Source organism: Lontra canadensis, unplaced genomic scaffold, assembly GCF_010015895.1.
Source record: "Lontra canadensis isolate GAN:19392208 unplaced genomic scaffold, GSC_riverotter_1.0 scaffold78, whole genome shotgun sequence".
Lineage (NCBI taxonomy): Eukaryota > Metazoa > Chordata > Mammalia > Carnivora > Mustelidae > Lontra > Lontra canadensis.
The window spans coordinates 7,505,110-7,532,145 of NW_022631072.1; the positions used below are offsets into that span (position 1 = coordinate 7,505,110).

Consider the following 27,036-nt stretch of genomic DNA (forward strand, 5'->3'; position numbering starts at 1 on the left):
GTGGGTGACACTTGGTAGTGTGAAATATCCAAAAGAGAAGTTTTAAGGACACGGATGGTGCACCATGCAGTTGCTTTAGCAAAGCCTGTATGCGTATCATGTGTCCCATCCCCACTGAGGCTGTTGATACTGCACCAGCAGAGGCAGCGCTCTCATTACATGCTGCTGGCCCATATTTGTAATGCGTGACACTTTTTTTATGAAATACTATCAAGGGTAATCCATCATACAGTAACCTTTGGATTATATGCTGAGGCCGGTCTTAGCCAGAGCCATGAATGAGCTTCGAAAATAATGCTATTCTCTAAGAAGGGTATGATCAAAGAGTTGTGGCTAGGAAAATAAAGCAGAATTATGCTCTTTAAAGTTAAACAAAAGTGCCTGAAAAAGAGGTTTCCCTCCGTCCACTTCTGTTGGGGACAGGGTTATTGTGTGAAGATAATCGAGGGGCTCTGAAATGGGGCAGGCTGTTTACGTCTTGTAGGGCATTGGTGTATGAAAATGGGGTGAGGGCTTGCCAAAGTTTCGATCGCCCTTGAGGCTTGCAAGGTCTGTAATCACCTCCTCTCAAGAGGCATTTTTTTGTTTTGTTTTGTTTTTAAATAGCAGGACACATGACAACTTGAGTGAATTTCAGATGTCAACTGTAGGCTTACAGTTAAAGGTATTTCTCTCTGCGTATCCGTAAAGATCTAGGGTTTTACACACATTATAGCGTATAAATAAAAGAAGGCTTCTAAGTCTCGTCATTTTGGTGTAAATCCAGATAAGACTCCTTTGATGAGCTTAGCGTTTCCTGTTAAGGAAAAGCTTATAGGTGAGAGAAACACTAAAATTATAATTCTTTGTCTTCCTTAATTAGACCAGAGCTCCCCATAGATCTTGCTGAAGCTGTGAGAAAACCCAAGCAATAATTCACACTGTCAGGTCAGCAGATACGGGCACAGGGGTCCGACACGACGGAAGGATTCGCTTAGGTGACCTATCTGTGAACTAAACAGCTCAGAAGAGGTCTACAACCTTCAGCGGAAATACATGCTCTGAAGACGCCGAGCACAAACAGCAATGAAAATAAATCCCAGCAAGATTCTCATTCCACCTTTACAGATGTCATTCCAGAGGAAGTATATAAATCCCATTAATACCAATTGATGTGGGGCACTAATTAATAAGTCCCATTAAATCATGGAGTAATGACATTTAGCATCTAATGAATGCCTCATAATCTCTTGATCGTTAATATTTTATAGCATAAGAACACAAGGATTGGCATCCTGGGCTCCTGCAGCATGGTTCTCTGTCCCTGACATGGCCCCAAGGGCATTAAGTGGCACAAGGGTTTTGCACCTCTGTTGTAAGACTACACAGCATAAGCGGCTGAATCTTCCAGTAACCCTGGGTTCTAACATTTCCTCATTTTAGTGAATGTGAATCTGTCAGTCTCCTAATTAACATCTATGGACTGCGCGGGCGCCCTGAAAGAACAGAAGGGAGCTGAGATGGGGACTTTGTGGTGTAGCATTGCTTTCTAGTTGACCCTCCCATTCCATGCCAGAAACTTGCACAGGAGAAAATCATTACTTTGATTTATTACCGGGGGCTTTCTTTATTCAAATGCAATAATCACCTCACAGAGCAGGTGCCATCGCAAGGGTTTATTGATCCTGTGCTCTTCTAGAAATTCCAGGAGGCCATCACTCTGCCCGGAGATGGAGGTGGTCAAACAAAAAAGAACTCAGTCTCAGAGCAGGCTGAAGGTAAGTGGGAGAAAATCCCCAGCCATCTCTCTAACGCTTCAGTGACACTCGGTGCCTTTTTTTTTTTTTCCCCCTTCCCTCCAGAAGAGAGGCTGGAGGAAAGAGAACGCTTAGAGGTGGCGGTGGGCAAGGGACAGGCAGAGAGCACCGCCGGAGAGCTGCCAAGGGGTCTAAGAGGCTGCATCCTTCAGGCGTCAAGAGAAAGGGTCTTCGGCTCCAGACCACGATTCCAAAGAGTTAAATTTTACCACGCAGCCCGATCTGGATGGGATTTGCTTCTGGGTACAAAACGGGACACTGATCAAAATCAACTTGGACAAGTGACAAACCCGAGTCTGATGTCGGTGGATGTCTTTTAAGGTCGTTGGAGGGGAGAGGACGCGAGGCAGTCTGCTCAGGGGTAGGTGGAGAGAAGCTTCGAGCCCAGGGCAGGGCTATAAAGGGACGCGGAGTCCGCAAACAGCGAGACAAAACGAGTGGGGAAAAGAGAGAGGAAGAGTTGAAGAAAAGTAGGGGGAAGTGGGGACAGGGTTAGGGGAGAGAGGAGGATAGGAGAGAAAAGTGAGGGCGGCAGGGAGGGTTTAAAAGGGAAGGGGGATCGCTGGAGAGAAGGGCGGACAGCAGACGCGGGAGGCGGAGAGGAGGCGAGGGGACCCAGCGGGTGGGGGGGCGCCGAGAGGCGGGCGAGGGGCTGGGGAGGAGGCGGAGGGCTAGAAAGTGCGAGAGGCGCGGGGGGCGGAGGGGCGGCGAGGAGCCGGGGGGCCGGGAGGGCAGTTGGAGCCGTGCCGGGGAGGGGGACCGGGAGCGAGCTGGGCCGGGAGCCGAGGGCGGAGAGGCCGCGGGAGGGAGGTGGGGGGCAGGTGGGGGAACGCGAGAGGGAGCGCGGAGGAGAGCCGAGGCCAAGTGCATTGTGTCTGGCGGCGGCGCGCGAGCCCACCGGCGGCTGCGGCGGGGCGGGAAGCCATGGAGCCGCGGGCGCTCGTCACGGCGCTCAGCCTCGGCCTCAGCCTCTGCTCCCTGGGGCTGCTCGTCACGGCCATCTTCACCGACCACTGGTACGAGACCGACCCCCGGCGCCACAAGGAGAGCTGCGAGCGCAGCCGCGCGGGCGCCGACCCCCCGGACCAGAAGAACCGCCTGATGCCGCTGTCGCACCTGCCGCTGCGGGACTCGCCCCCGCTGGGGCGCCGGCTGCTCCCGGGGGGTCCGGGGCGCGCCGACCCCGAGTCCTGGCGCTCGCTGCTGGGGCTTGGCGGGCTGGACGCCGAGTGCGGCCGGCCGCTCTTCGCCACCTACTCGGGCCTCTGGAGGAAGTGCTACTTCCTGGGCATCGACCGGGACATCGACACCCTCATCCTGAAAGGTGAGCGGCAGGTGCGCCCTGCGCCCCTGGGCGCCCGCTCGGAGAGCGCAGCCCCCGGCTCCCCAGGGGCGCGCCGGTTCCCGCGGCCACCTCCCCGCCGCGTCCCCGCGCTCCGCTCCCCGGCTCATTCTTTCATCCTTCCCGGCTCATTCTTTCATCTCTCCCTTTCTTGACGACCCCCTTCCTCCCTTCTTCCCTCTCTCGCTCTTCTTTCTTTCCATGACTCTTTTTCTTTCCTTCTCATCCTGCTCTCCCTCTCCTCCCCTTTCCCTCAAGTCTGTGCCTTAGGCGCTCCCCTCCCCCCTTTATCTGCTTCTTTCCTTCCTTTGCCTCGGTTTCCCTCCTTCCTTTCCTCTCCCCTCGTCCTTCCCTGTCTTTGTACACCTGCCTCACTTGGAATGCAGGTGTAGATTTTCTTGACACGGCTCCCCTACGGAGGTAACAATAAAAAAGCCCAGACCCTTCCCAGCTGGGCACCTCTCAAGTTGTGCTTTCCTTTTAGAAATACCTTTGGAAGAAAAGTGGTGCAAGCCTCAGAAGAGGCGGCAAGGGGCTTCTTCTTATACTGTGCTCATGTTGGCGTTAGATGGAACTGGTGTGGCCATCCCAGCCTGGCAGGCTAAAGGGAAGCTAAGAAGGCCCAAGACCTTCTTCCCAACCCCAAAGTGCAGGGTTTCCTGTTGATTGGACCTCAGATAGCATTAATTCATTGGAGAGGCAGTTGAACACCGATAGGATATCTACTTTTTCCCAACCTTCCTGGTGACTCCACACTCCATCCTCAATGTCTGGGCACACCGGGGTGTGGGGAGGAGAGAAGCTTCCCAACCCTTTGAAGTGCTTCTCTCTGGATTTGGCATGGAATCTCTGTTGTGTGATACCTTGTTAGGTTGCTTTTTTGGTAGTTTTGGTTTTGGTCCCGAGTTGTAGAGCAACAATTTGCTCTTCTGAAATCTATGCAACACCTGGCTGCCATGTGTGGCTAATCAGAAGTTTGATTTTTTTTTTTTGGTTGTCTCATTCATGTAAAAATATTCAAGTGACAATCCCATTGGTGAAGTTTCCTTCTAACTTTCAGAGCCCCACTCTTAATATCAATTCTTTTTTTCTGGAAATGGGGGGGGACTTTTTTCTTTTCCTTGGACTCATTATTGTAAGAAAAAGAAAAAGTCTAAAATCACTGCATTTTAGTATTTAGTAGCCGTTCAGCAAAGCCAATGAACAGACTGGTGTGGAATTGCAGTGTGGAATGGGATTACGTAGAAAGGAGGGGGTTAATAACGTTTTGGCCTTCAGAGTCTTGTTAGTTGGCATATTCTTCATTTCTCATACATGTCAACTTCCTCCTTCTCATGGCTAGCTCAGCTGGGGACTGCCATCTGAAATCTGTCTGTGCATGGAAGGACTCCAGCTCTTTTAGGGGGAATAAGATACAGTAACCTTCCTTTGGGAAGTGCACCTTTTTCTTTTTTCTCCTAACTCACATCCAGATCTGATTTCACCTCATGAAGATGCTGCATAATTAATTTTGATAGTAGCATAGTACATGAACAAACTGTAAAAGCTGGATTTGGAGGCTCCGTTATGGAATGCTCATTTAGGCAAGGCAATTTTGAAAGCTAAGCAGTGTAGTCTGTCTTTGGAAATGACAGAGCTGCATTGCCTTACACTCTTTCTATGCCTACAGTAGTTGATTGCATGTAAATTGCATATAGAGGAATGCCTGAAACAGCAGGGCAGAGTCTAACCCAACAGCAGGAGAGGGACCCCCACAGGATACTGCACATTCCCCACCTCTGGAAGTGCCCTGGCTAGCTGAGGTGCCCAGCTCTGGGGTAGTCCAGGATCAAATAATCTTAAAGGTAAAGGGACTTTAGAGGTCATTGAATCAGTCTCCCACCTATTGTTCAAAATCCCTTCTTCTATAGTCTTTCTGGCAAATGTTTGTCCAGCCGAACACTTCCATAAGATTCCCATACTAGTTAAATTCATTGGCTTTTTTTCATCATGAGTGCAGTGTTTTAGATTAAAACAATATCAGCTTTGTCATATTGGTAGTGTTTAGCTAATCATTTGTGCAGAAGAGCGAAGGGTTCTAGGCTGTAACCAGAAGACACGGGCTCCATTGCTAGCTCTACTGCTCAGTGCAGTGCACCCTCCAGGAAGTGTTCAGACCTCAGTGGCCTTCAGTTTTCTTGTCTATGGTATTAGGAAAGCTGACTCTTCTTTGGGGAATATTCTAGTTCTAAAATTCAACATTGTTGTAATAATAACAGTGTAAATTTAGCTTTCTGGGAAGTTAATGAGCTGACATTATTATGACATGAGGGGTTTGGAGAGAATGACAGATATCATTACATGATAGGATCATAATTTGTTGTTTGGGAGATGGCCAGAAATGCTTCAAGTACTTTTAACATTGCAACTAGCCTACCTTGGGCTAGTTACATAACCCTTCTGGATCTCCATTTCATTACCTATGAAATGAATAGGCAAAATGAACAGCTTTAAAATTCTATAATTCCATGAATAATTTGATTTTGATCATTACCTTTGTTTCAGCATCTGACGTTAGTGGCTGTGGCATGAATTTCTTAAATGAGTCATATGTATCCAGCGGTTGACATCGCATCTAATTTAAAAATTTAGATAAATAGGGTCTTATGGTCTATTTTTACTTTCTTCTCTGAATTACCTTGTTTAAGAGTTTTAACATTTAGCAATTTTAATCATCAGAAAAGAAGAAAAATAGCTTCAGATGGGAGAGTGGGGTGAGGTGGGAAAGGACCCCAGAACCACCTGGGGTATTTAGTGAGCTTTTGAGAAAAAAAAAAAGAGATGAACTGTTCTTCATATGACTCAGAAGGAAAGCCTGGAGGTGAGTAAAAGTTGCAGAGAAGAAAGTGTGAGTTTGTAATATGGAAAGCATTCTCACAGTTGGAATTATTTTAATCTCATGTTACTGGAGGCCAGAGGAGTATTTCTGAGAGATGTAGCAGAGACAGAAACAGTCCATGTAAACAATGAAAAATTAGTTTAGAAATGAAATGTACAGACTAGCTCTTCTTAATCTGCTTAAGAGAAATCTCATGAGCCAGAAAAGCATCCATCTCGATGGAACAAGTATTTGGGAAAAGTTACCAAAATCTAATCGTCACCCTTCATTATGATTCTAGTTCACTTCTAGCCCAGAGTGACTCTAGAAGGTCTAGACTGGACCTCTGAGTAGGACCTTTGATTAGAATGGTGGCAGAGCTATTCATAAATGCATTTAGAGCCAAGACTAGAACCCCGTGCTACTCGACCAGACTGACAAAGAACCATTCACCAGCATGGTTTGATTACAGGTGTTTTTCCAGCTGCAAGTCCTCTTCCTAACACTACATTGGCCAGTCCACATTTTTACTTTCTTGCCCTATGGGATAACCTGCAAAATCTTTTGTGAGATTAGGTTCACACGCTATTCCCATAGTTTACTATCCAGTGCAATAAATGCCCATTGAAAGCCTGTTATATGCCAAGTCATGAGGAAGATGTGGCCCATGGGGTTCTTTTGTGTTTGACTTGGTCAGTTGATTCTAAATGCTTCTTCCATATAGTTCCTTCTTGTAGCTAACTTTTGATGCTAAGGAAGCTGCTGCCCTGGTCAAAGTGAGTGCTGTATGCAAATGAAGGCATCCCCCACTGAGCAATCAGAAGGATCTGAAAGTTGAGAGAGCCGAGTTGCAGGAACTTGGGAGAATGGACTTAGAGCTCAGAGCTCTGGCTCCTCTGTGCCACTGGGACTGTTAGAGGTTTGTAAGAAACCTGTCCATGTAAAAGGGAAAACCAGTAGAGCAGGGGACGCGGCGTGGATTACGCAAGAAGCCCTGGAAACGAGAAGAGGCGACCTACAGATAGGTTCTTCATTCATTCATTCATCTGATTTATTCACTCGACAAATAAATATTGGGTGTCAGGTATTGCTCTAGGTGTAGAGGATACAAATGTCTGTCCTCATAGAGTTCATATCAAGTGGTGGAGTTTCTAGTGAGTAATGTAGGAACCACCCTTAGTAGGTACGGGAGGAGGACATGGGGAGGGCTGATAGCACTGGTGGGCAAATGATGGAGGAGATGTGCTGAGTGACAGAGCACTCTGCCCTTTGGGGGACGCCGGCCCTTCTGTTCCAAGTACAGCTCTTCTGTTTAAACTACTGGATGAACATTCAAATAGGAGGACAGATGGAAGGAGACTCAGTTGAAAACATTATATAATGCTACTTTCGGTTACTGAAAACACTCATTTTAATAAATAAACATTGATGAGACTTGTGAATCCATTATGTAGAACTTCGGAGAAATTAATTTTGAATGGGAATTAGTCATTGAAATTGTATCAAAAGTTCCAATTGTTCTTACTAGGCTTCACTTAAATTTTCTAAAATTTTTTAATTAAAAATTTTCTTCAAAAGCAATTAACATTACGTTTCAAATATATGTACCTTGTTGCTGTAAATCAAATCCTAATATTACATATGGCCTGCAATAAACAAAAGGAATATTAGTGTTGCAGGGTTTTGTTTTTATGAAATTTAAAGGGGTAGAATTTCAGAAATGTGAAGATGGTAATTTTGTTTTTTTTTAAGATGGTAATTTTGTATGCATAATGTTAACGTGTATAAATCATTGGGGATTGAATTCTTGAAACCTGAAATAAAACCTGTCCTTGTGGTTTCAGAAGCATTTCTCATCTAATGAGATAAACAGAGATATCAAAGACAGTGGGACACATATACTTTGTCATTTGCTTCTCTGCAAGAGAAAGAAAGTAGGAAAATTGGTAGGAATTCATTGGATCTGCTCTTTACTCTGCAAATGATTTATCTGTTTCCCCTGTTGCTTATTTTCCATGAAATTAATAGTCTGTACAGGACCCACCAAGTTCTACCTGACACAGAAGTAGATTGATGCTTTTTTTCAGCTCATTTGTAGACCAAAGTATTATTTGTTTTAGAATAATTATCGCCCAAGAGCCGATGATCTAGGACAGTTGAGACCAGCACTGTTTCTCCTCTCTGACCCATTGGCTCACATACAGTTTTCAGATCTTGTCTTGAACCAGAAGATGCTGCTGGCAAAGGAATTCGTCAGCTTTGGGGGTGCTGGGGATAACATTAAGACTTTCTTTTTCTTTTTTTACTTGGAAAGCAAGTGGTCTCTGAAATGGTTTTGAGCCTCACTCTCTATAATTTATATTTACTCATTTTTAAATTATGTGCATGGACCGTACGAACATATGCATCATAGAACACAGACAAAAGCAAATTTGGAAGTGGGGTGGTAACAGATATCAACACAAGTTGAACTATTTTCACCCTACATTCCAAAAGGTTGCTTGTATACCCCCTGGCGTGTGCTCACTCCACTTTGAAGAGGGCTTCTCTCACTGCTCATTAGCAGAGCCAAGTTCTCATCTGAGCCAAAAAGGAGGGATTTTTCGTCCCTCAGCTGAACTTTACGGGGGGCCTCCCGGTGCACTGTTTTGTCACACACATTCATCTTGCACAGTGGAGAGAGACACATTTGATTTTCTGTATCCTTTCTGACACTAGGCACAGGATTAAATGAGCCCTTTTTGATTAACCAACTGCCAGCTCATACTACACAACTCTTAATGACTAGATTTGTGGTTTTGTTGCAAAGTGTTTTGAGGCTGAACATAGCCAAGAGTAGTACTTTATGATTCAACACATTCTATTGCTAACGCTCCTGAAGGTTATGTTGAATAGAAATTAAATTCTTACTCGCCACTCTGCTCTCAGAAAAAGACACTTGCTTAAATCCTTCCACCCGCACATAGGAATTGTCTTGTAAAAGTCATTTATAAACAACAAAAGTGGGTGGGGTTTTAAGTGGTTTGGGATCAGAATTGCCAGAATCAATGACATTTGTATCTACCATGTCTCATGGATAACATTTAGCAATGGCTTTGAGGGGAAAAAAAAGGGAAGAATTTTTGTTATGTCATAGAAGGTTCACATCCAATTATATCCAACTTGCTGTGATTTTTTTTTTCTTTCCTTAGTTACTGATTTTTCTTCTCCAGTGCTCAGAAAAAGCCCTCAAACCCCATCAGGCTGACTACCGGTAATTGCAAGTGTTCTTGATTGCTGTAGGCGATAAGCTTTTGTTAGGGGAGCATCTGGACGTTAAGATCCATTGAGGGAGAAAGGGAGACTCCAGATGTTAAACTGGAGCCCAGGGGGAGTGGGAACATTGAAGAAATTTAGGCAGGTCACAGGGTTTCCCAACCGTTAACCAAGGATGAACTTGCCTTTCATCTCTGTTACACCTGAAGGGCAGTATACCCCAGATTATTGATCTGTGACCTCTGCCAAGCCAGCTGTGACCTTGGTGTGGCTGTCTCCTGATTCCCTCCGCCCACCTTTCTCCTGTTCACCCTCTCTCCCAGGGAACTTCCTCTGTCCTTTCATACTCAATTACGTGGACATCTGAGTTCTATTTTTTGGTACTATTTGCTGGCTAAAAGAATAAAAATATGAGATTTGGTCATCCTCTTCGCTTGCCAGCCCCTTGCAAAAGCAACTGGTAAAATAGAAAGGAAAAGTTGAAAACAACCAAACTGAGGACTCCAGAAACTTCAAAGAGCAGATAGGTTTCCTTTGGAGTAAAACATTAGTTCACCATTTCAAGGCAGTTCAGCCAAGAGCATCTGAACCATGTAGACTTGCTTCAGGCTTAAAAAATTAGTTTTCCTACAGTTGTTATTTAAAAAAAAAAAAAAAAACCCACAAAAAACCAGCACCACACTGACATTGTCTAAAGCTTTACACAACTAGTTGTAAAGATTGTTATCAAAATATAGGCAACTGTAAATAGAAAGTGGGCTTTATCTTCAAAAGCTGATAAAATTTATGACAGTTGATTTTTTTTCACTTTCTTATAGTGTTTCCCTGTGGTTAAAAGTGATTGCAGTGATTAATCTATCTTATTGCTAGTTTTAACTAAAAGGATGTAACTGAACTTGGAGCATGAGCGACTCAGCGTCGGTGTCTGAGGCTGACAGCCTTTGTTTCCTGCAGGGTAACTGGAAACTCTGTGCTGCACTCCTTCTTTCTTGAAATTCAGCCAGATAAACTGATTGCAGACCTAACAATAATGTCTTGGGAACGCCCATCAGAGAACGCATTAGCAAGTGAAAAAAAAAAGGGGGGGGAACAATACAAGCCATGTTTTAGTTTCTGTTATCTCAAATGACTGAGGACACAGGGGATTATTTTCTATAACTTGCTAGATGTCCCCCAGTGTTCAGATTTTTTTTTTTTGATATTCTGTTCACAGGTAAAAATCAGTCCACTAATTTCTCCTCAAAGGACATAAAGGTGCTACTGTGTTTCCTTTTGGTTTTCTCCAAGTATTTTGATGCTATATAGGTACGTGGGGAGAGGTTCCAGAATTGTAAGTGGGAAATTCTGAATGTATCGATAATTCCAGGAGGCTTAATTGTCCCTTTGCAACAGGTCATTCTACTGCAAATCAACACTGATGCTTCCATCTGCCAATGCCCGCTTAGGGTCTATCACAGTGGAAGAGGCGGGGTGGGGAGGGGAGGGAGGGCTATATTTGGCTCTGATCTCTTTTGTTTACATTTTAAGGAATTTTTATTTGGTGTGGGGGATGTGAGCATTTGTATCACTCAGTCAGTCAACAATGTTACCGAATGTGGTTGGTGATAAGAGGCTGCTTAGTGAAAAATACGGTTTTCTATGTCCTCCCGTCTTGTGGGGTTGTGTTTCCCTATCCATACCTAGAGCAACGAGGTAGGAAGTCTGGGTAGGTGACAAATTTGACTTTAAATGCCATTTCTTAAGTTCTCACAATTTTGAAAACCGCTTACAGTGATGTTTACAGTTGTCATGGAGTCTTAAGCGTGGGCATCCCCTTAAATGGCACTCAGTGGAGTTATCCTGAAAAACAACAGAAGTGATCACCTGTCATGTGATTGAGAAATTATGATACTGGTCATCGCCGTGACAGTTTGATGTCGCAGGAGACAACCGTAGGGGTGAAGAAACCAAAAATAGAGCTGAGGCCAACTGGGGCTCAGTATTTGTTTTATGCCACTGATGCCTCAGAATCCCTTGGGCCAGGTCACTTCATTCTTCTCATGGAACATACTGGAGGACACCTGGGTGTTCAGAGAATGGAAGTATCTGTTGAAGAAGCTGAAACTCACAGGTATTCAGCAAATAATGAGATAAGCTGAAGTAAGGAGTGGCAGGAAAGTGACAGTGACAGCTAACATGAACGTTTCTGAAAAATAGTGTCTTTTGTTCAAGTGTGGAAACAAAACAAAACAAAAGACACAAGGAAAGCATTTGCTATTCAACAGTAAAAGATAACATCCAGCCAGAAGATGTCCGCTGAAGCAGCATCAAAGTCGTATTGTAATTTTTTCCTTTTTTTTTTTTTTTCATCCCAAGTGTTACGTTTTCTTTCTGGAGGAAACTCAGGTTGGTGGGAGGAAAATGGGTGAGCACATATAGAATCAAAGATCCACAGAGTTGAAAGGAACTTTGAGCAATGATCCTCACCTTCTTTTCTTGCTGTGATGCTCATGATGCTTCCAGTGCCCATCAATTTCCAGCAGACTAGGGCCAATTCCTTCCTTTTCTTTCTGAAAGCGTCTTATTAGAATGCCTGGGAGGGAGGGGATGTTGTCTTCAGCATCATTTTAAATTTGTTTTATTTAATAAGACAGAGTCTATCATTTGGATCAGGGAGGCCCTTCTGTCTTGTATAGAAGAAGCTTGGAGTCACCAGTCTGACTGGCAGTGGGGATAGGGGCTTCGTCTATAATTTTTTTAGGGGTGGAGAGTTGTAAGGGAGGCTGACGGATATCGTATGCATGGGTGCTTCGGTCCCCCAAAGTCCTCCCCAGACACCACCACTGATTTGGAAAATTGGGAGATGTATAAAGAACTCATTACCTCTTTGTCTTCTGAACTGGTCCCAACACACCTGATTTGGGAAAAATTTTTTAAAATGATAGGAAAAAGCATATAAAAGGTCACAGTTTTGTATGCCCTCCAAATGTGGCACGGTTATTGAAATAAATATGTCTGAGAGCCCCTGAGAAGCATTAAACAGAGTCATTCCCTAGTCTCCAAGACACACATACAGATGACTCTGCAAGAATATTATGATTATGCCATGGGGGAAATTGAGTGCTTCTTACTAACAGGCCCTGGATTTTCATTTTGGAAATTTGTGGCAGGGGTACATTTTAGAGCATGTTTCTATTTCTAAACTATGACAGAGTTTTTGTGTTAGCATGCTTCCAGTTCTGTTTACAGGTTAAAATGGCAGACTTCCCCCTCCTGTCCCCCCCACCATATATGTAGTTTTCTACAGTTGTTTTTATTTCTGAAAAGGTCAGGTACAGCAGCATTTCTGATTAGGTATGAAACATTATAATTTGAGCTGTGGGTCTAATTTTTTTAAAATGCAATTAATAAAGTGCATGATAAACATCTACTTACATAGGTGGGTTTATCAGTTAAGGATTTCTTAGAAAACCCAAATAAAATGTCTTAACCTATAAGGAAAGCGTATTATCTCCCATATCAAGATGTCTGGAGGAAGCCTGTATGCAGGGCTGATTAAAGATTCAGTGCTATTGGGCTTTAGTCGTCCCAACATGGGTGTTTTTGCCTTCAGGCTTGTCTCTTCCTGATCACAGCAGAGCCACGAGTCACTTCCTTACACCGTGATGTTCAAAGCCTAGGAAGAAAGGGAGGCCATGCCCCATTTTGTGAACCTTTTTTTATAGTAAGGGTAATTTCCCAAAGGTCTCAGAGCAGACTTCCCATTGGTGTCATTGGTGGGACCATTGTCACATGACCATTCCTAAACCAATCTCTGGCAAATGGGATGGAATTATCCTAATTCCCTTAGACCAATTAAGTTTTCCCCTGGCCCTGGGGAAGGGTCAAGTCTCCCCAGGGAAGCATTTGGCTGCTTGACAGGTGAATAAGGTTTGGGCTCTGTCAGCTAAGGAAATTTGGCTGGTGTGTATACAATCATAGTGTCTGCCACAACAAGGGACTCCAAATGCTGTCCTGTCCTACCTGTGATCATTGTGCAGGTAGAGCAGGACTGAAAACCCAGATTTTTTACTAGCTTACTACTAGCTTTTCCAAATATACAGTGTTCTCTCTCCACATCCTGCCCTGACGGGTACAGGGGAAGAAAAACATCTTTTTTCCCTTTCCACTCTTAGCTTCTCTGGTTGGGACCTTATAAATCAGACTGACAGAAGACAGATTAATAAAAGAAAACAAACAGAAGTTTAACATGTACATGATTCATGCACATGGGAGCACTAAGAGATAAGTAACTCAAAGTGGTGGTTAGAACTTAAGCTTCTATAGTATCATAATGAAAGAATAATACATTTTTTAAGAAGAGACCATACAAAGGAAAAGGACTTTGAGTTTCTAGGACTGACAGATTGTGGGAAGGCAAATATATGAGGAAAACTAAGGATAAACAAGGACTAGTTTCAGTGATTTTTTTTTTTTTTTTAAATGTCGATCATCTGATACTGTCTCTGGGCTGATAAGGGTCTAGAATTTTCTCTGGTGATTGGCTTCTATCTTTTGTGGTAGAGAGGGGAAGGAGGAGAGCAGAGAAGTTTTCTTAAATCTACTTCTCAGTTGCTTTCAGTTCATAATAATCCTTATGCAAAAGTGACATATTTGAAGATAGCATATTCTACTACCTTTTTTGGACACATGGAAGTATCTGGAAAGCCTGGTGCCTTTGTAAGGAGCTAGTTGTGGTTCTTTAATCTCTAATCTTTAATTCTTTCTGGTTGTTTCTAAATTACTGTTGGTAATTACACTTTTAAAAATGGAATGTAAGGGGCGCCTGGATGGCTAGGTGGGTTGAGCCTCTGACTTCGGCTCGGGTCATGATCTCAGGGTCCTGGGATCGAGTCCCGCATCGGGCTCTCTGCTTGGCAGGGAGCCTGCTTTCTCCTCTCTCTCTCTGCCTGCTTGTCTGCCTACTTGTGATCTCTCTCTGTCAAATAAATAAATAAAAATCTTTAAAAAAAAATGGAATGTAAAATGTCTAAAATTGTGCATTTTAGGGGATATAGATGTATCCTAAGGTCTGATAGTGCTGTTGCTATAAGTTCAATGCACACTGGTTTGGTGAGGGCAGTGTTTCAGTGCTTCCTGGTTATACAACATTTACAACATTTGTTCCCTTCCCCTCACCCCCGCCTGCAACTTACACAGAAGTTCTGTGCACATCAGAGAAGAGCTCTGTGGAGATCATTATTCTGAATAGGCCTTGCACCTACCCCCAAGCCAGCTTGGTTTATAAAAATCTGTTCACCCCACAGAATGACTCGTTTTAATTTCCAGTAGGAAAACAACAGTGACAATCATATGTTTCATTCTCATCCCTTGACTGGTACCTGAGTGACCGTAATTACAACGACAAAGTGCATCTATCACTATAACGACTTGAGAAGGAAAATTAGCAACCCTCCCCCAGCTGTTGTCTGTGTCCTGATGTGCTGGTAGAGGCCCAGTTTCAAAACCTGAGAAACTAACCAATTCCAATTTGACATGTTGCTAGTGTCTTTTAGGGCTTGAATAAGCCATGATATTTCTGTGAAGAATTGTTTGCTTTCAAAATTGCAAACCCAGAAGGCCACGTGAGGAAGCAGTTGTTTGGTGGCTGTGTGTGATCTTGGGTTTGAAGGAGTGGGTGGAGGGAGACTGTGTTGGGATGAACCCCGGTCATCTCAGCAGGCCAACCCACTCCAGGGCACCTCACATTTTCTGATGGAATTACTAGGCTCCTCTTGGACATCTCATTTGAAACTGAGAGTCCTGATTATTAAAGCTTGATGCCTCTTTAGAGCAGGCATTTCAAAGCAAGAAAACAATCTGAACCATTACAGATGGGATGAGCTAGGAGGATTTTAGCACAGAAGCCTCAGAAGATGGTGTAGAGCTGCAAGGTATGTGGGCGGACATATATTTGGACCACCAGATTGCATGCCAATTTGTAGGTTCAAAAAAAAAAAAAAAAAAAGGCAGGAGAACAGGCAGAAAAGAAAAGAAAGCAGGAAGGAACAAATGAGCAGCTATCTGGTGACTTTTCTACACAAGTGTTCATAGCGGCACTATTCACATGAGCCAAAATGTGGACACAACCCAAATGCCTACTCATTGATGAACAGATAAACAAAATGTGGCATTTTATATAATGAAACATTATTCAGCCATAAAAAAGGAACGATATGCTGATTTGTGCCACAATAAGGCTGAATCATGGAACCATTAGGCTAAGCGGAAGAGGCCAGACACAAAAAGCAATGTACTGTATGATTCCGTTTATAGAAATGTCCAGAATAGGCCAATCCGTAGAGAAACCAAGGAGGGAGGAAGCGGTAGTGACTGCTTAATGGGTTTTCTATTGGCTTGATAAAAATATTCTGAAAAAAGGGGCAATGGCTATACTGTGTACTAAATGAAATGGAATTATTCACTTAAAAATGGTTATAAGGGTAAAAAAAATATATATATATTGGATGGTTTCCCACTGTTCACAGCTCTAAGTCTCAACTTCTCAGCATATCCTAAAAGTCATAAAATAATCTTCCCTGTGTAACTCTAACTCCCTTTCCAGTGATCTACCCAGCCACTCCTCAGTGAAATCAGGATCGGGCTACCCCAGCCTGTTTGCTCTTCTCTCCATACAAATGCCCTTCACTGTCCGTGTCATTGCATATTCTGTTTCCTCTGCTGGAAATACCATGCCCTCTTGTCCATCTGGGCTCTCTTCCTTGAAAGCTTCATGCCATAGATGCTTCCTTGACCTGCGCCTCAGCCCCTCACACTGCAAAGTTAATTACTTTATTAGCTGAGACCCCAGTGTGCTTTATCTATACCTCTATGACAGTACTTCCTACATTGTATTGTGGCTTATTTCCTTGTCCATTTGTCTCCCTGCCTTAAGGCCAGGGACAGGTGCCACCTGATTAGTATCTGGCACATGGCGATCTTTCCATAGAATGGCTGCTAAAAAAAATTGCATTGGCTTGACTCGTATCACGGCCATCCTATCTGGTTTGCTTTCTTGTCCCCCACTCCATCATTTTTTGTTCAATTCAAGGTTAAGAAGAAGGGAGAATTATTCTCCATTTTCAAAGCATCGGACTCTAATAATTAATTCAAAAAGACAAAGTCCTTGGCATTTTTTAAAAAGTAGTGATAGTAGTAGATGTAAACAAAAACAAAAACAAAAACATTTATGCTATGCTTTCCTTTTGAAGTGTTCAAAGAATCAGTGTAAAATTAACAGGGTGCTTCCTTCTGGGGGATTTTCCTCAGAAAGTGTTCTTAATCCCGAACTAAAGGATTGTGTTATCATTGAGGTTTTCTTGTCTCCTTGCTTATCTCCGCAGGAAGTCTCTACCTTTAAGGAACCGTTCTGTTGTCTCTGTTCTCTCCCAGGACCTAGTAGGGGGCTTTAGAAATACTGGGAACGCAGTACATACATAGTGTTTTGCAAAGTTCATTCCAAGTATTTCTTTGTACAATTTTGGTATATTAAATACTCTTTTCTTTCCCGGTAAAACTGTTGCAAGTCCAATTACATACTTCCTTCTGCCAGAGGGCAGAACAGCTGGAACACACTCCAGAAAGACTCTTGGTTGCTCATCTGCGGCGGGCTCATTGCTTAGGAACAGCCGTCCCCCCAACAGAATCATGGGGGATGCAATGCAGGAGTGCTCCCCTAGGGCTTTTCTGGCAGAAGTGGCTCTCTAAGAGACCAGTGGCTTTGCTGATGTTCTGAAGTGATCTTTCCAGCAAGTTTATTTTGCAAAAGTTTTCTGAGGAGACGGGAGTCCGGAGACTTGGGGCATCTTCTCCACTCTGTGATTAACTCACTCTGTGACCTTGGGCAAGTCACCTCACCTCTCCAGAGCCTCATTTTCTTATTGGTAAATACAGAGATTGGATCCGTGTAACCTGGTGGGTCTTTTTCAGGCATTAACTGGCTGTAATTATAGGATGCCCAGAAAACAGCAGCTTAATTAACTCTGCAAAGTGTAAGGAGAGGAAAAGGTCAGTTCTTTCTAGAAGCAGGTAAGCAAGCATTAGGACAATCCAAATTTGAGAGCCTTTTCTTGTTTTCAAATTGTTCACCCATATGTCTTTTCTTTGCTTTTTTGAATGTGACAGGCTTTCTTATTGCTTAATTTTCTTTTTCGTTTCCTGAGGATTTCAAAGGAGAAAGCAGGACTTTCTATATTGTTCCAGGAAGTCTCTTCTGTGGGAGCAATATTTGCCATTTGGTTGGAAGAATTCAACTGTATTACTTTTTTCTTCTTCTTAGATGATTTCATAAGGAATTGGTAATAATAAGGTAGATCTGGTTTTAGGGACTGGAGTCAGAGTTTATAAAAGAGAACAAAAGGGAGTACCCTTTAGAAAATTGCATAATACAATTTAAATTTTGCCTTACTTGCTCATTTTTAAATGTCTTTGGGGAAGTTTTGAAAAGATTTTGATGAAAGAAAAAAATCATATACTTTTTTTGTTACTACAGGAAAAATTCCAGCTTTATTCTTTCTTTGCTTCAAAGAGTATTTAATACTCATAATCCATGTGAAGTCAATGGGAAGTCTACAATTATGTGTGATGCTTCATTTTGTTCAAAAGTTTTAAAGATATGCTCTCTGAATTTAATAATCCATTGTGTTAAATACCCGGAAGTTATATTCGATCAGTTTAATTTAATTCATATTACGAATCCTGATTATTCATTTCAGTTTCTCTTTTCCCCCTTCAAATGATATTTTCAGTGGCTTGCCACATATTGTAACTGGAATAATAGTTAATTTTCCTGAAAGCCTCATTCAGAAAATTTGAACGTGATATGACTTGCCTTGACCCCAAGTTTCCTCCTTTGCAGAGGAAAGGATATACCTTCATGACCTCTTTGGTCGTCCATGGCAATGATTATAATGGTCACTTCGCCATGCAACTTTCCGATCCTTGACGGGACCAGTTGTTTTTACTTAAATCCTTCCATGCAAGCCAGAGACTAGGTAGGCAGGCCAATCTTCTGCATCATCTCCATCAAGGTCAGGCTGGTTCTTATCGAGGGAGCCAGAGTGTGACTTCCAGAAGACAGACTCTATGTGGTCTATGGTATTGAGGAGGTACACCACACCTTGCCCCTGTCCTAAACCTTGGGCTCTTTGGAAGACTTACTTAGAAGATTATCTAAGAGGAGGAAAATAAAACTGTTTGAAGAAGGTTAACTAACCTACCCTAAATGGTGGTGGGGAAGATGGGAGAGAAGCAAGTCCATAGAAAAGGAGAGGCGAGCCATCACATAATGGTCTTAATTTTGCTCTCTTGGTTTGGGAAAATATTTCTTAGAAAGTTTCTTCATTCTTTTGGGATTTTGTTTCTTTGTTTCCTTTTACAAACCGCAATACAACAGTTTTACACAATCCTTGGGAGATTATAAATTAAGTAAGTGAAATGTCTCTGTAGTAGCCATATGACAAGGAATGAGATACTCACGGAGTATAAAAGAACACCTTAAAAGTACACAGCACATTCCTTCCACTTCCCTCAAAGCAGCTTTTGACAAGGAGAAAAAGGACACATGTACCCTGAGTAAGCCTAGGTGGTCCAGGGGAAGGACATTGGAACTGCTGGTAATTACCATCTGTATGCAGAGCAGGGGTGGTCCATGTGGTGGTGGTGGGGGGGGCAGGAATGAGGAGAGGGGTTGGGGGGTGGAGCGTGGGGTGGGCCGGGGTTGTGGGGGGTGTGGGATGAGGAGACTTGAGCACCAGGAGCTCCTGGCCTAGGCCTGGCTCTTCCTGCTACCTGTGGGACCTTGGCAAGTCACGTAAACCTCTCTAGATCCCTCTTGGTAGTTTTCCAAAGTAAAGGGTCAGACTTCATGATTTCTAAGAGTTTTCCAAATTATTACATTTCATGATTTATTTAGATAGAGCATCAGGAAGTCAGGGTGAGTTTTCCAGAGAGCTAAAACCTACCTTTCTGTGCATCTCCATGGATGGATGTATTTATTCAATGGGTGATGCCCATCCTTGCCTTCTGAAACAGAGAGCACCAAATTTAATTTTTGCGTCATGATTCAGGTCAACATGATGAATGATGATGTAATACTTAGGTACCATAGGGCATGCAGAGGTATGTAGAACCGTGTGCCTCAAAACTAAATAAAACACAGTCTACTATTCTCTAAAAAAACTGTGGTTGCTCTGATTTTTTTTTTTTTTTTTAACACCGGCTGCTTTTCTAAATATCACTTCCTTCTGCCTCTGTGGTCTGCCTGTAGCTGACCTTTTATATATTCCACTTTGCTGCTTCTAATGGGCTAGGAACAGGGGTGCCATAGATGAAGCAGGTAGGAATTAGGTGTGAAGTTAGAGCGAATAGTCTCTAGACAAGGTTTCGGGAGGTAGAGGCTGTGGGACGTGATTGTCACTGCAGGACACTTTTGGAGGGGTTTCTTTTCTGTGTGGCAAGAAGCAAGTCTTGCGGAAGTACAGCATGAAGGTACTATTTATGGAATGTTGTCTAGTTTGTGACCATTCTTTCTACAAAGAAATAGAGAACTGTGACAAGGCAAGAATGCCAAGAAGGACTCAGAAATAGAAAGGGGTCACCAGGAGGGCGGGTGGACAGGTCTGTGGCAGTGTCTGGGTGACAGACAGGCATGGCCTGTCATTTGTAGGGCATCCCACACAATCATCCTGCTCACAGCCTTGGCTTGCCCGCCATTCGCTACCATGACTGCCCATTATTCCCTCCTTTAGATAAAGCAGATGCCTGGGATTGGCCTTGGCAAGGCTCAATTAGGACCCATGAGATGCTGAACTTCTAGTTGTCATTCTATTGATCCTGGAGACCACTTGTAGTAGATTAAGAAAATGTAAATTGGTGATTCATTTGCTGTGTATTTACATGGAAATGCCACTTTATTACCTTGCAAAGTACAGTATCTTCCATTTCAGCATAAATTTGGACACTGACTAATTTGCACTTGTTTAATCTTGCAAGCTTGGCAATTTTGGGAAGCCTCCTACTTCCCCCCTCCCCCCTCCCCATAATCTCACCTCACCATCTGACAAAGCCAAGAATGTTGCTTTAGGCAATGGGAAGCATATTGCAAAATACCACTGGGTTTCTTTAAGCTTTTCTGGTGTTAATTAATTAATTGATTAATAAGCATCACATTGGTCAGTCTCTCCTGGGGCTCTCTTTGCTGTGCTTTGTGGGTGCAGTCAGAGAAGCAGTCAGACTTGGGGCTCTCCTGGGACCACAGCTCCTTTGCCCAGGTGGAGGACCAGGAGCCCATCCTGGGCAGGGGGGAAGCAGGAAGGTCTAAGAGCTGTGTGGATGGCTTCATCCAGGATGGTTGGTGTTTTTGTAACTCCTGAGAGCGATAGGGAGGTGTGGAGGAAAAGCCCTGAGATGAACAGTCATTAGACAAATGGGAGTGCCTGGGCCATCCCTTCTGGCATGGAAGTCAAGCTTGCAGCGATTGTGTTCCCACCCCGCCTCCCAGGTTAGGTTTTTCCTCCTTTTTAACAATCAGCGTGGGAGATGATGGACACAGTGTGGGAGCACCTTCTGCTTTCTTCTCGACTAATGCTGGCCCTTCCTCACTTCCAGAAAAATACTGTCCTACTTGAGCTCCGGATTCTGGAATGACAGTCCCTGTAACAGTATAGCCTGCGGCCTTATTTATCCAAGGTTTCAGATTGACTTCTTCTTTATTGATTTGGGCTGATAATCATTCAGTCTGTTGGACTGTTTCTAATTATTTCGGCTATTTTAATTATTGGATTGTGCATGATCTGCTCTGTTCAAATAATTTCTCAGCAAAAAGAATTGAACCAGCTCAAGAGTGTATACACATGTCCTTGGTTTCTATCTGCTCTTCCTCTAGCCCTTTGTGTCATGTTAAATGAATCATTTTTGCCTCCCTGTTTTTGATTTTCCTCTCTGTGAACACAGAGAGAATGATATTATCTTGTGGCTGAAGATTTAGGGTCACTGGATATCAGGCACTAGCAAAATGGAAGTCGTTGCTACCTGTTTGACAGGACCATTCATGCTGACTTTATGTTGTTTAAATCCTTACATTTTCCTCATTATGAACTTTCATAAACATATGCTCATTGTAGACAATGCAGAAACCTACAAAGAGGAAAACAAAAATCATTTATAAGCCTGCAACTTAGTTATATAAGCCTGTGAAAGTTTGATTTCTTTTCACCCAATCTTTATTCAGATATATACACAAAGACATATTTGAGAGAACACAATATATCCTGCTTTGTATCCAGCATTAAGTCACAAGAATTTTGCAAATTTCCTCATTTTTAATATCAGCATAATATTTTAACCTGTGGCTGTCTGGCCTTCTAGTTAATTTACTCTTTCCGGCTCTCATATGTCCTCATATCTCTTTTTTGGCCCAACTGACAGGATCATGGATCTGAAATGAAACTCGATCGTATCGTTGGCCTGCTTAAACCCTTCTGTGGCTCCTGATAACTTCCCAGATGAGGCCGGGCAGTGGGGGGAAGGTGTTCGGTGGCTGCTGCTCTCTGCGAGCCTCTCCTCTCAGCTTCTTATCCTCCTCCTCACTCACTGTCTCACGCTTTATGCTCCGCAGCCTCAAACCTCCTGTCCGTCAGTCCCTGGAAACGCTCCTTACCTCTGCACTTAACGCTTTTTGCTCTTCTGTCTGGAATGCCCATTCCTCCCCCTAATGTCACCACCGAGGACCTGGCTGATTCAGACTGACTTTTAAAATTCAACCTAGGATGGCCTCTCGGACTCCCCCCTCCCCCCGAATATGTCCCCCCGCCCCCCAGAGCAGTTTTGTAGGAGCCTTTTTGTATTTGCATCACGGAGATGACTCCCGGCCCCCTCCAGTCCGTTCGCCACACTAAGGCAAGGGTGAAGTGTTTTATGCTTGTTTGTTTCAAAAACCAAAAAAAATCAATTCTGATCATGTCTTCAATTATCATTTCTAATCTGTGGTGACTTCTTTTGAGGCTTACGATAAAGAGCAAGTTTCAGCCCACCTTCAGGCTTTCCATGATCTAGCCCCACTTTCCTCTCCAGTGACACTCTGCACCCCACTCCTGCAGACCTTCCTCTTCAAAGCCCTGTCCATGCCCTTGCTTCTGCCCCGCAAGGATATTCCTGCCCATCCTTGAGACCTCAGCCTTCCTGGACTGGCTCCCTCTTCCCCTCACGGCTCAGGCATCCTGTTCAATGGTCTCAGAGCCCTGGGGTCCCCTTTATGTTAGTCTTGTCATTTGCCATCACTTGTGCTATTATTTCAATAATGCCAGCGTCTAGCAGTAGACTCTAAGCTTCCTGAGGGCAGGGTGTCTGTTTTCATGCACAGTAGAGGTGGGATTGGACTGGGGGAAGATAACAACGTCCCACAGCCGAGGTCAAACAAACTTGTCAACAGATCGGGCTGGAGAAGACTGGTTCAGTTAGACGGACCTAGTTGGGCAGTGTGGGAGCTGCGGACTGAAGATGGTCATTTACAAAAGTGCCTGCTCTTAGAGTCCTAGGAAGACTCTGTGAAATCAATATGATCTGCCCCATTTTACAGATGAACTAAGACAGCAAGGATGTCATAAAGGTAGCAGGTGGGAGGGCCCTGAGTTAATGTTAGGCCGACCTCCAGGAGGGGGAGGGCAAGGTGGCACGAAGGACAGGTCCGGTCCAAGAAATGATGGAGCTCCTGGTGTACGTTGTGGAGTCCCTTTCTCTTTGTGTGTCTCAGGGTGCTTTTTGGCAGCCGGCTGACTCATCGCGTGGTAGGAAACCAGTCAGCCGCGAAAGACCTACAGCCAGAAGCAGGGAGCCCTGCAGAGGCTGATTTCTTCTCTTCACATTTGTGCCCCTGGCAATGAATGATGTTGTCCCAGTCCTTTTGTGCTGCCCTACAAAAGAGAGGGGGCAGCTGCTGGCCTGGGGCACTGGGATCCTCAGAGGACCCTGTGCTTAGCCTCAGGGAGGAAGTCTCTAGACTGGGAGAACAGGTACTCAGGAGCCCTTGAAGGAAACACTTCTACTTCTGGTCCAAGGCTTTTTAAAGTCACCGCCCTAGGAGGCTGAGAACTGTGGGATCCCTGGAACACTGGATATCTAGCCTCGGGCTTTGAAAACCCAACAAAGGAAAACAGAAGTCTTCTGGCAAAGGAGAATAATCCAGAAAGGATGTTGCCAGAGAGTTTAAAAAAAATTTCTCCAGGATTTTCTTAAATTAGGTTTTCCTTTTAATTACCTAGTTATCCTTCAGAAACTTGGAACAGTCCCATTCCTTATCAACATATTCCTTATCAACATATTCCTTGTCAGTTATGCACAGGCTGAGGCTTCTGGTGCCCAGGGTGATGCATAAGTAGTAGGCAGCTGCAAGTTTTTCCCTTGGGTTGTGGGGAGTGTCAGGAATGCTAATGTGCTGGGGCTCAGGCTGGGCTGGTAGCTGGGCTGGTAGCTGGGCTGGGCTGGTAGCTGGTGGGAGAGGCCGCACTGAGCACAAGGCCTGGGGGCAGGGTGGGGAACAGATAAGCAGCTCAGGGCCTGCCGGTTGTCCTCCTCCCTGCCCAAAGAGGGCAAGGTGGCTGGCCCCACCAGGTGAAGTGGGGGTCGGGGGGACTGAACATTAATTTTTAATTTTTGTGCTTTCTGATAGGCCCTGCCTGCTCCCTGGTTCCAAACACTGTGTTTTCAAATAGAGGATTGAAGTGATGCTTCGCAAAACTGCTTATTGGCACTTTTTAAAAATTTCCCGTCTGGCTGTCTCTGTCATTCACGCTGCTTGATGTAAAATTAGGGCTGGAAACATTGCGTGGGCATGTTCTGATGAGATGTGGGCTGGAATGTGGCGGGTCCGTGTGTGATTGGATCCAGTGGGGACAGCCGTGAGGCGCGGCTCCTCTTCCTATCTTCCGTGTCCTCAGACGAGGCTTCCCGGGGCTGCACCGGATCAGCACAGGTGGTCAGAAAGAGAAGTACAGCTCGGCTGCACGCTGTCCTTGGAACTGGGCTCAAGCACCTGATGGTTGTTTTGACGGCTGGAACCGTGTGGGTAGGTGGGTGAGTTTCTGGTAGGATGAGCAGTGGGGACTTCACTTTGGAGTGTGTGGCTGTGGGGGCGGGCCTCTCCCCACGCAGAGATTCCCAAATGGATGGCAGTTCCAACTGGATCAAGGGGGAGGTTGGTCAAGGGGGAGGTTTTCCCTTGCAATGGGACCCTGGCTTTAGGTAGTGAGCGCCTCCGCCGTCAGTCTGGGGCTCATGTGTGTCCGGGGCTCTCGGGTTACAGAGCGATGCCAGCTCTGGTCTCTACCCATCGTGGTCCTTCCCCCCACCCCCTCCATCCTTCCCACCTTCTTCTCTCCTCAGCCACTCCTTTGTCCCTCCTCCTGTTTTTCCTCAGTCCCCGTCTGGGGTTTTCAAGGCCTGACCACCTGCTCAGCAAGCAGGAAAAGAAACCCTTTGGACAGTGGTCTCCTTGAGTCTTTCTTTCTGTTTCCTGGTAGGTAGAGGGCAGTGTGAGAGCAAAGGGGATGGAAGTATAAAAGAATTCTGTGATAAATGCAATGCCCCATCAATGCTCCATGTCAGCACATGCCTGCTGGCTTTGTGTTTGTCCCTGTAAGAGGCCTAATTGGCTATGATCAGGTGTAGTCATAGTGATTCTCATCTGACAAAGTCTGTTAACATATCAAAGACTGGCTTTGGAGGGAGATGCTAATTCAATACCAGCTCTGCTTCTTGTTAGCCATGGGACTGCAAACAGTTGACCTAAGCTCACCCAGTCTCAGTTTCCTCCTCTGTAAAACAGAGGTAATGATGGCACCTGTCTCATGGTGGAAATGTGAGTAGAGCTCTGAGCACAGAGCCTGGGATGCAGCAAGCCTTCCGTAAATTATTATCACAACCACTTAGGTATGTGGCCATGGGCAGGCCACGTAAGTGGTCTGTGCCATGTTCTTATTTGTAAAAGGAACAGAATGTCTTCCTTATGTAACTTACAAGCATGTGTGGCGAGGCACTCTGAACACAGTGTCACATGCTACGTAATAAATAAAAGCTTGATTATCATTTTCCTATAACCACGCTCAAGCATGTCGGTGGCCTCACAAGGGTGCTTGTCTGGCTACAGATTAATGCCCTGACTTAGCATGCCTGTGGGGCTGCTGGAGGAATCAGCATACACAGGAAATGGTGCCAAAGCCTGCCAAAGACAGAGGGTCCTGCCTGGACTGCCGTCTTCTTACCGCTGCCGCAAACGGCTTCGGGATTTGGCTTCTTCCTCTACCATGAGTTTCTTGCCGCTGGAAGGTGGTGAGTGCTCCTCTCTCCTTCCAGTGAATCCTCGGTAATTCATTCAATTTGGAGACTTTATCCCCCTTCACTTCTTGTCTCTGGGGTCTGCCAGTCCACCGAACTACGTGGGGGCTGGGGGAGAGAAAGGAAATGAAAGCAGACTTGTCAGTTTTGCTTGATCGTTGCTTAGAGTTGATCATTGCTTGGAAAACGTTGAAAATATTGTTTCAAATCAATTTATATTGTTTTTTGAAACTGATTCCAATAGCCTACCAAGGCCCAGGAGGACAGCTCTATCAATTATCGAGCGAGCAATGGAACAGGCACTCTCTATAGATCCCGAAGGCTGGCTCTAAAGGGCTCCCAGTTTCCATTTATCTTGATGTGTATCTGTGACACGTCTCATCATAAATCCAGCAGCCCATCTGGTGAAGGGGACACGAGAACATTGTTCATGGTAGCAAATATGTTTAAATTTTTTCACAGTTTGAGCAGAGCTATTACCCTTGTCTCTACCATCATAAATTAGCTCTACCAAACATTGCTTTCCTAATCTCCATTTACGCTGGTAATTAGTCAATTCAGCTTGATCCAACGTTTATTTTCATAAAGGAGACAAACTTCTGCAAGTGTAGCTCAATTAGAAAGAGTCTATCAAGCCACCTGGAAGGGGCCAAGGGTGCTCTGTTTTTAAGGATAATTTGCCCTGGAACACGGTCAGCTCACTCCACAATGGCTCATCTTTCTCCAGCAAGTTGCTCTTTTCTGAGTATTTGGGAAATTGCTAAAGCCATCAGCATTCATGGGTCCCCATGTGGCAGGTGGGAGATCTCTCTCTCTCTCTCTTTCTCCTCTATCCCTCCACTCTCCCTTCACCCTCCCTGTTTCAGACTCATGGTTTAGTTTCAAGTCATTAGTTTCTCATTTTTGTGGAACCATATTCTAGATTCAGAAAGTAGGTCCTCTGTCTAAAAGGCACTCGCTCAATAAATCTTTATTGAATGAATGAATAAATGAATGAGTGAAAGAAAGATTACATGATGGTGTAATTGACTTTGGTGGCAAAAGGTAATGATTGACACTTGGCCCCCCAATTTTTTCCAGATGCTGGAGGTGAGGATGAAGTTGTGTAGGCTGCAGTTCCTCAGGTCAGGACCCACACTTTTCTGGTCCTTCTTAGAAAGACAGCAGGAAGAGGGAGTGGAAGGACACTGTCTCTGTGGACTAGATGTGATTAGGACACTTGGTATATATGGATCTCATTCAGTCCTCATTAACAAGTCTGTGAGATTGTATTATCTCTCCTTCACAAATGAGGAAATGGAGGCTCAGAGTGGTTGAGTTTATTGCTCAAAGTCACACAGCTGGTTCCAAAGCCAGTATTCTCCTTTCTACTCCAGGACCCTGCTTCTTATAAGCACATATTAAATGTAACACACACACACACACACACACACACACAC

The 27,036-nt window shown here is 44.4% G+C and overlaps 1 protein-coding gene across 1 annotated transcript in view; it reads left to right on the forward strand.

The window, feature by feature from the left end:
- The first annotated feature begins 2,602 nt into the window (after positions 1-2,602).
- The window catches only part of TMEM178A (transmembrane protein 178A), a 49,810-nt gene continuing 25,376 nt past the window's right edge, over positions 2,603-27,036 (forward strand). Inside the window, exon 1 of the mRNA XM_032881990.1 lies at positions 2,603-3,120. Coding sequence (XP_032737881.1) covers positions 2,721-3,120 — 400 coding nt within the window. The 5' untranslated portion in view covers positions 2,603-2,720. The remainder of the gene's footprint in view (positions 3,121-27,036) is intronic.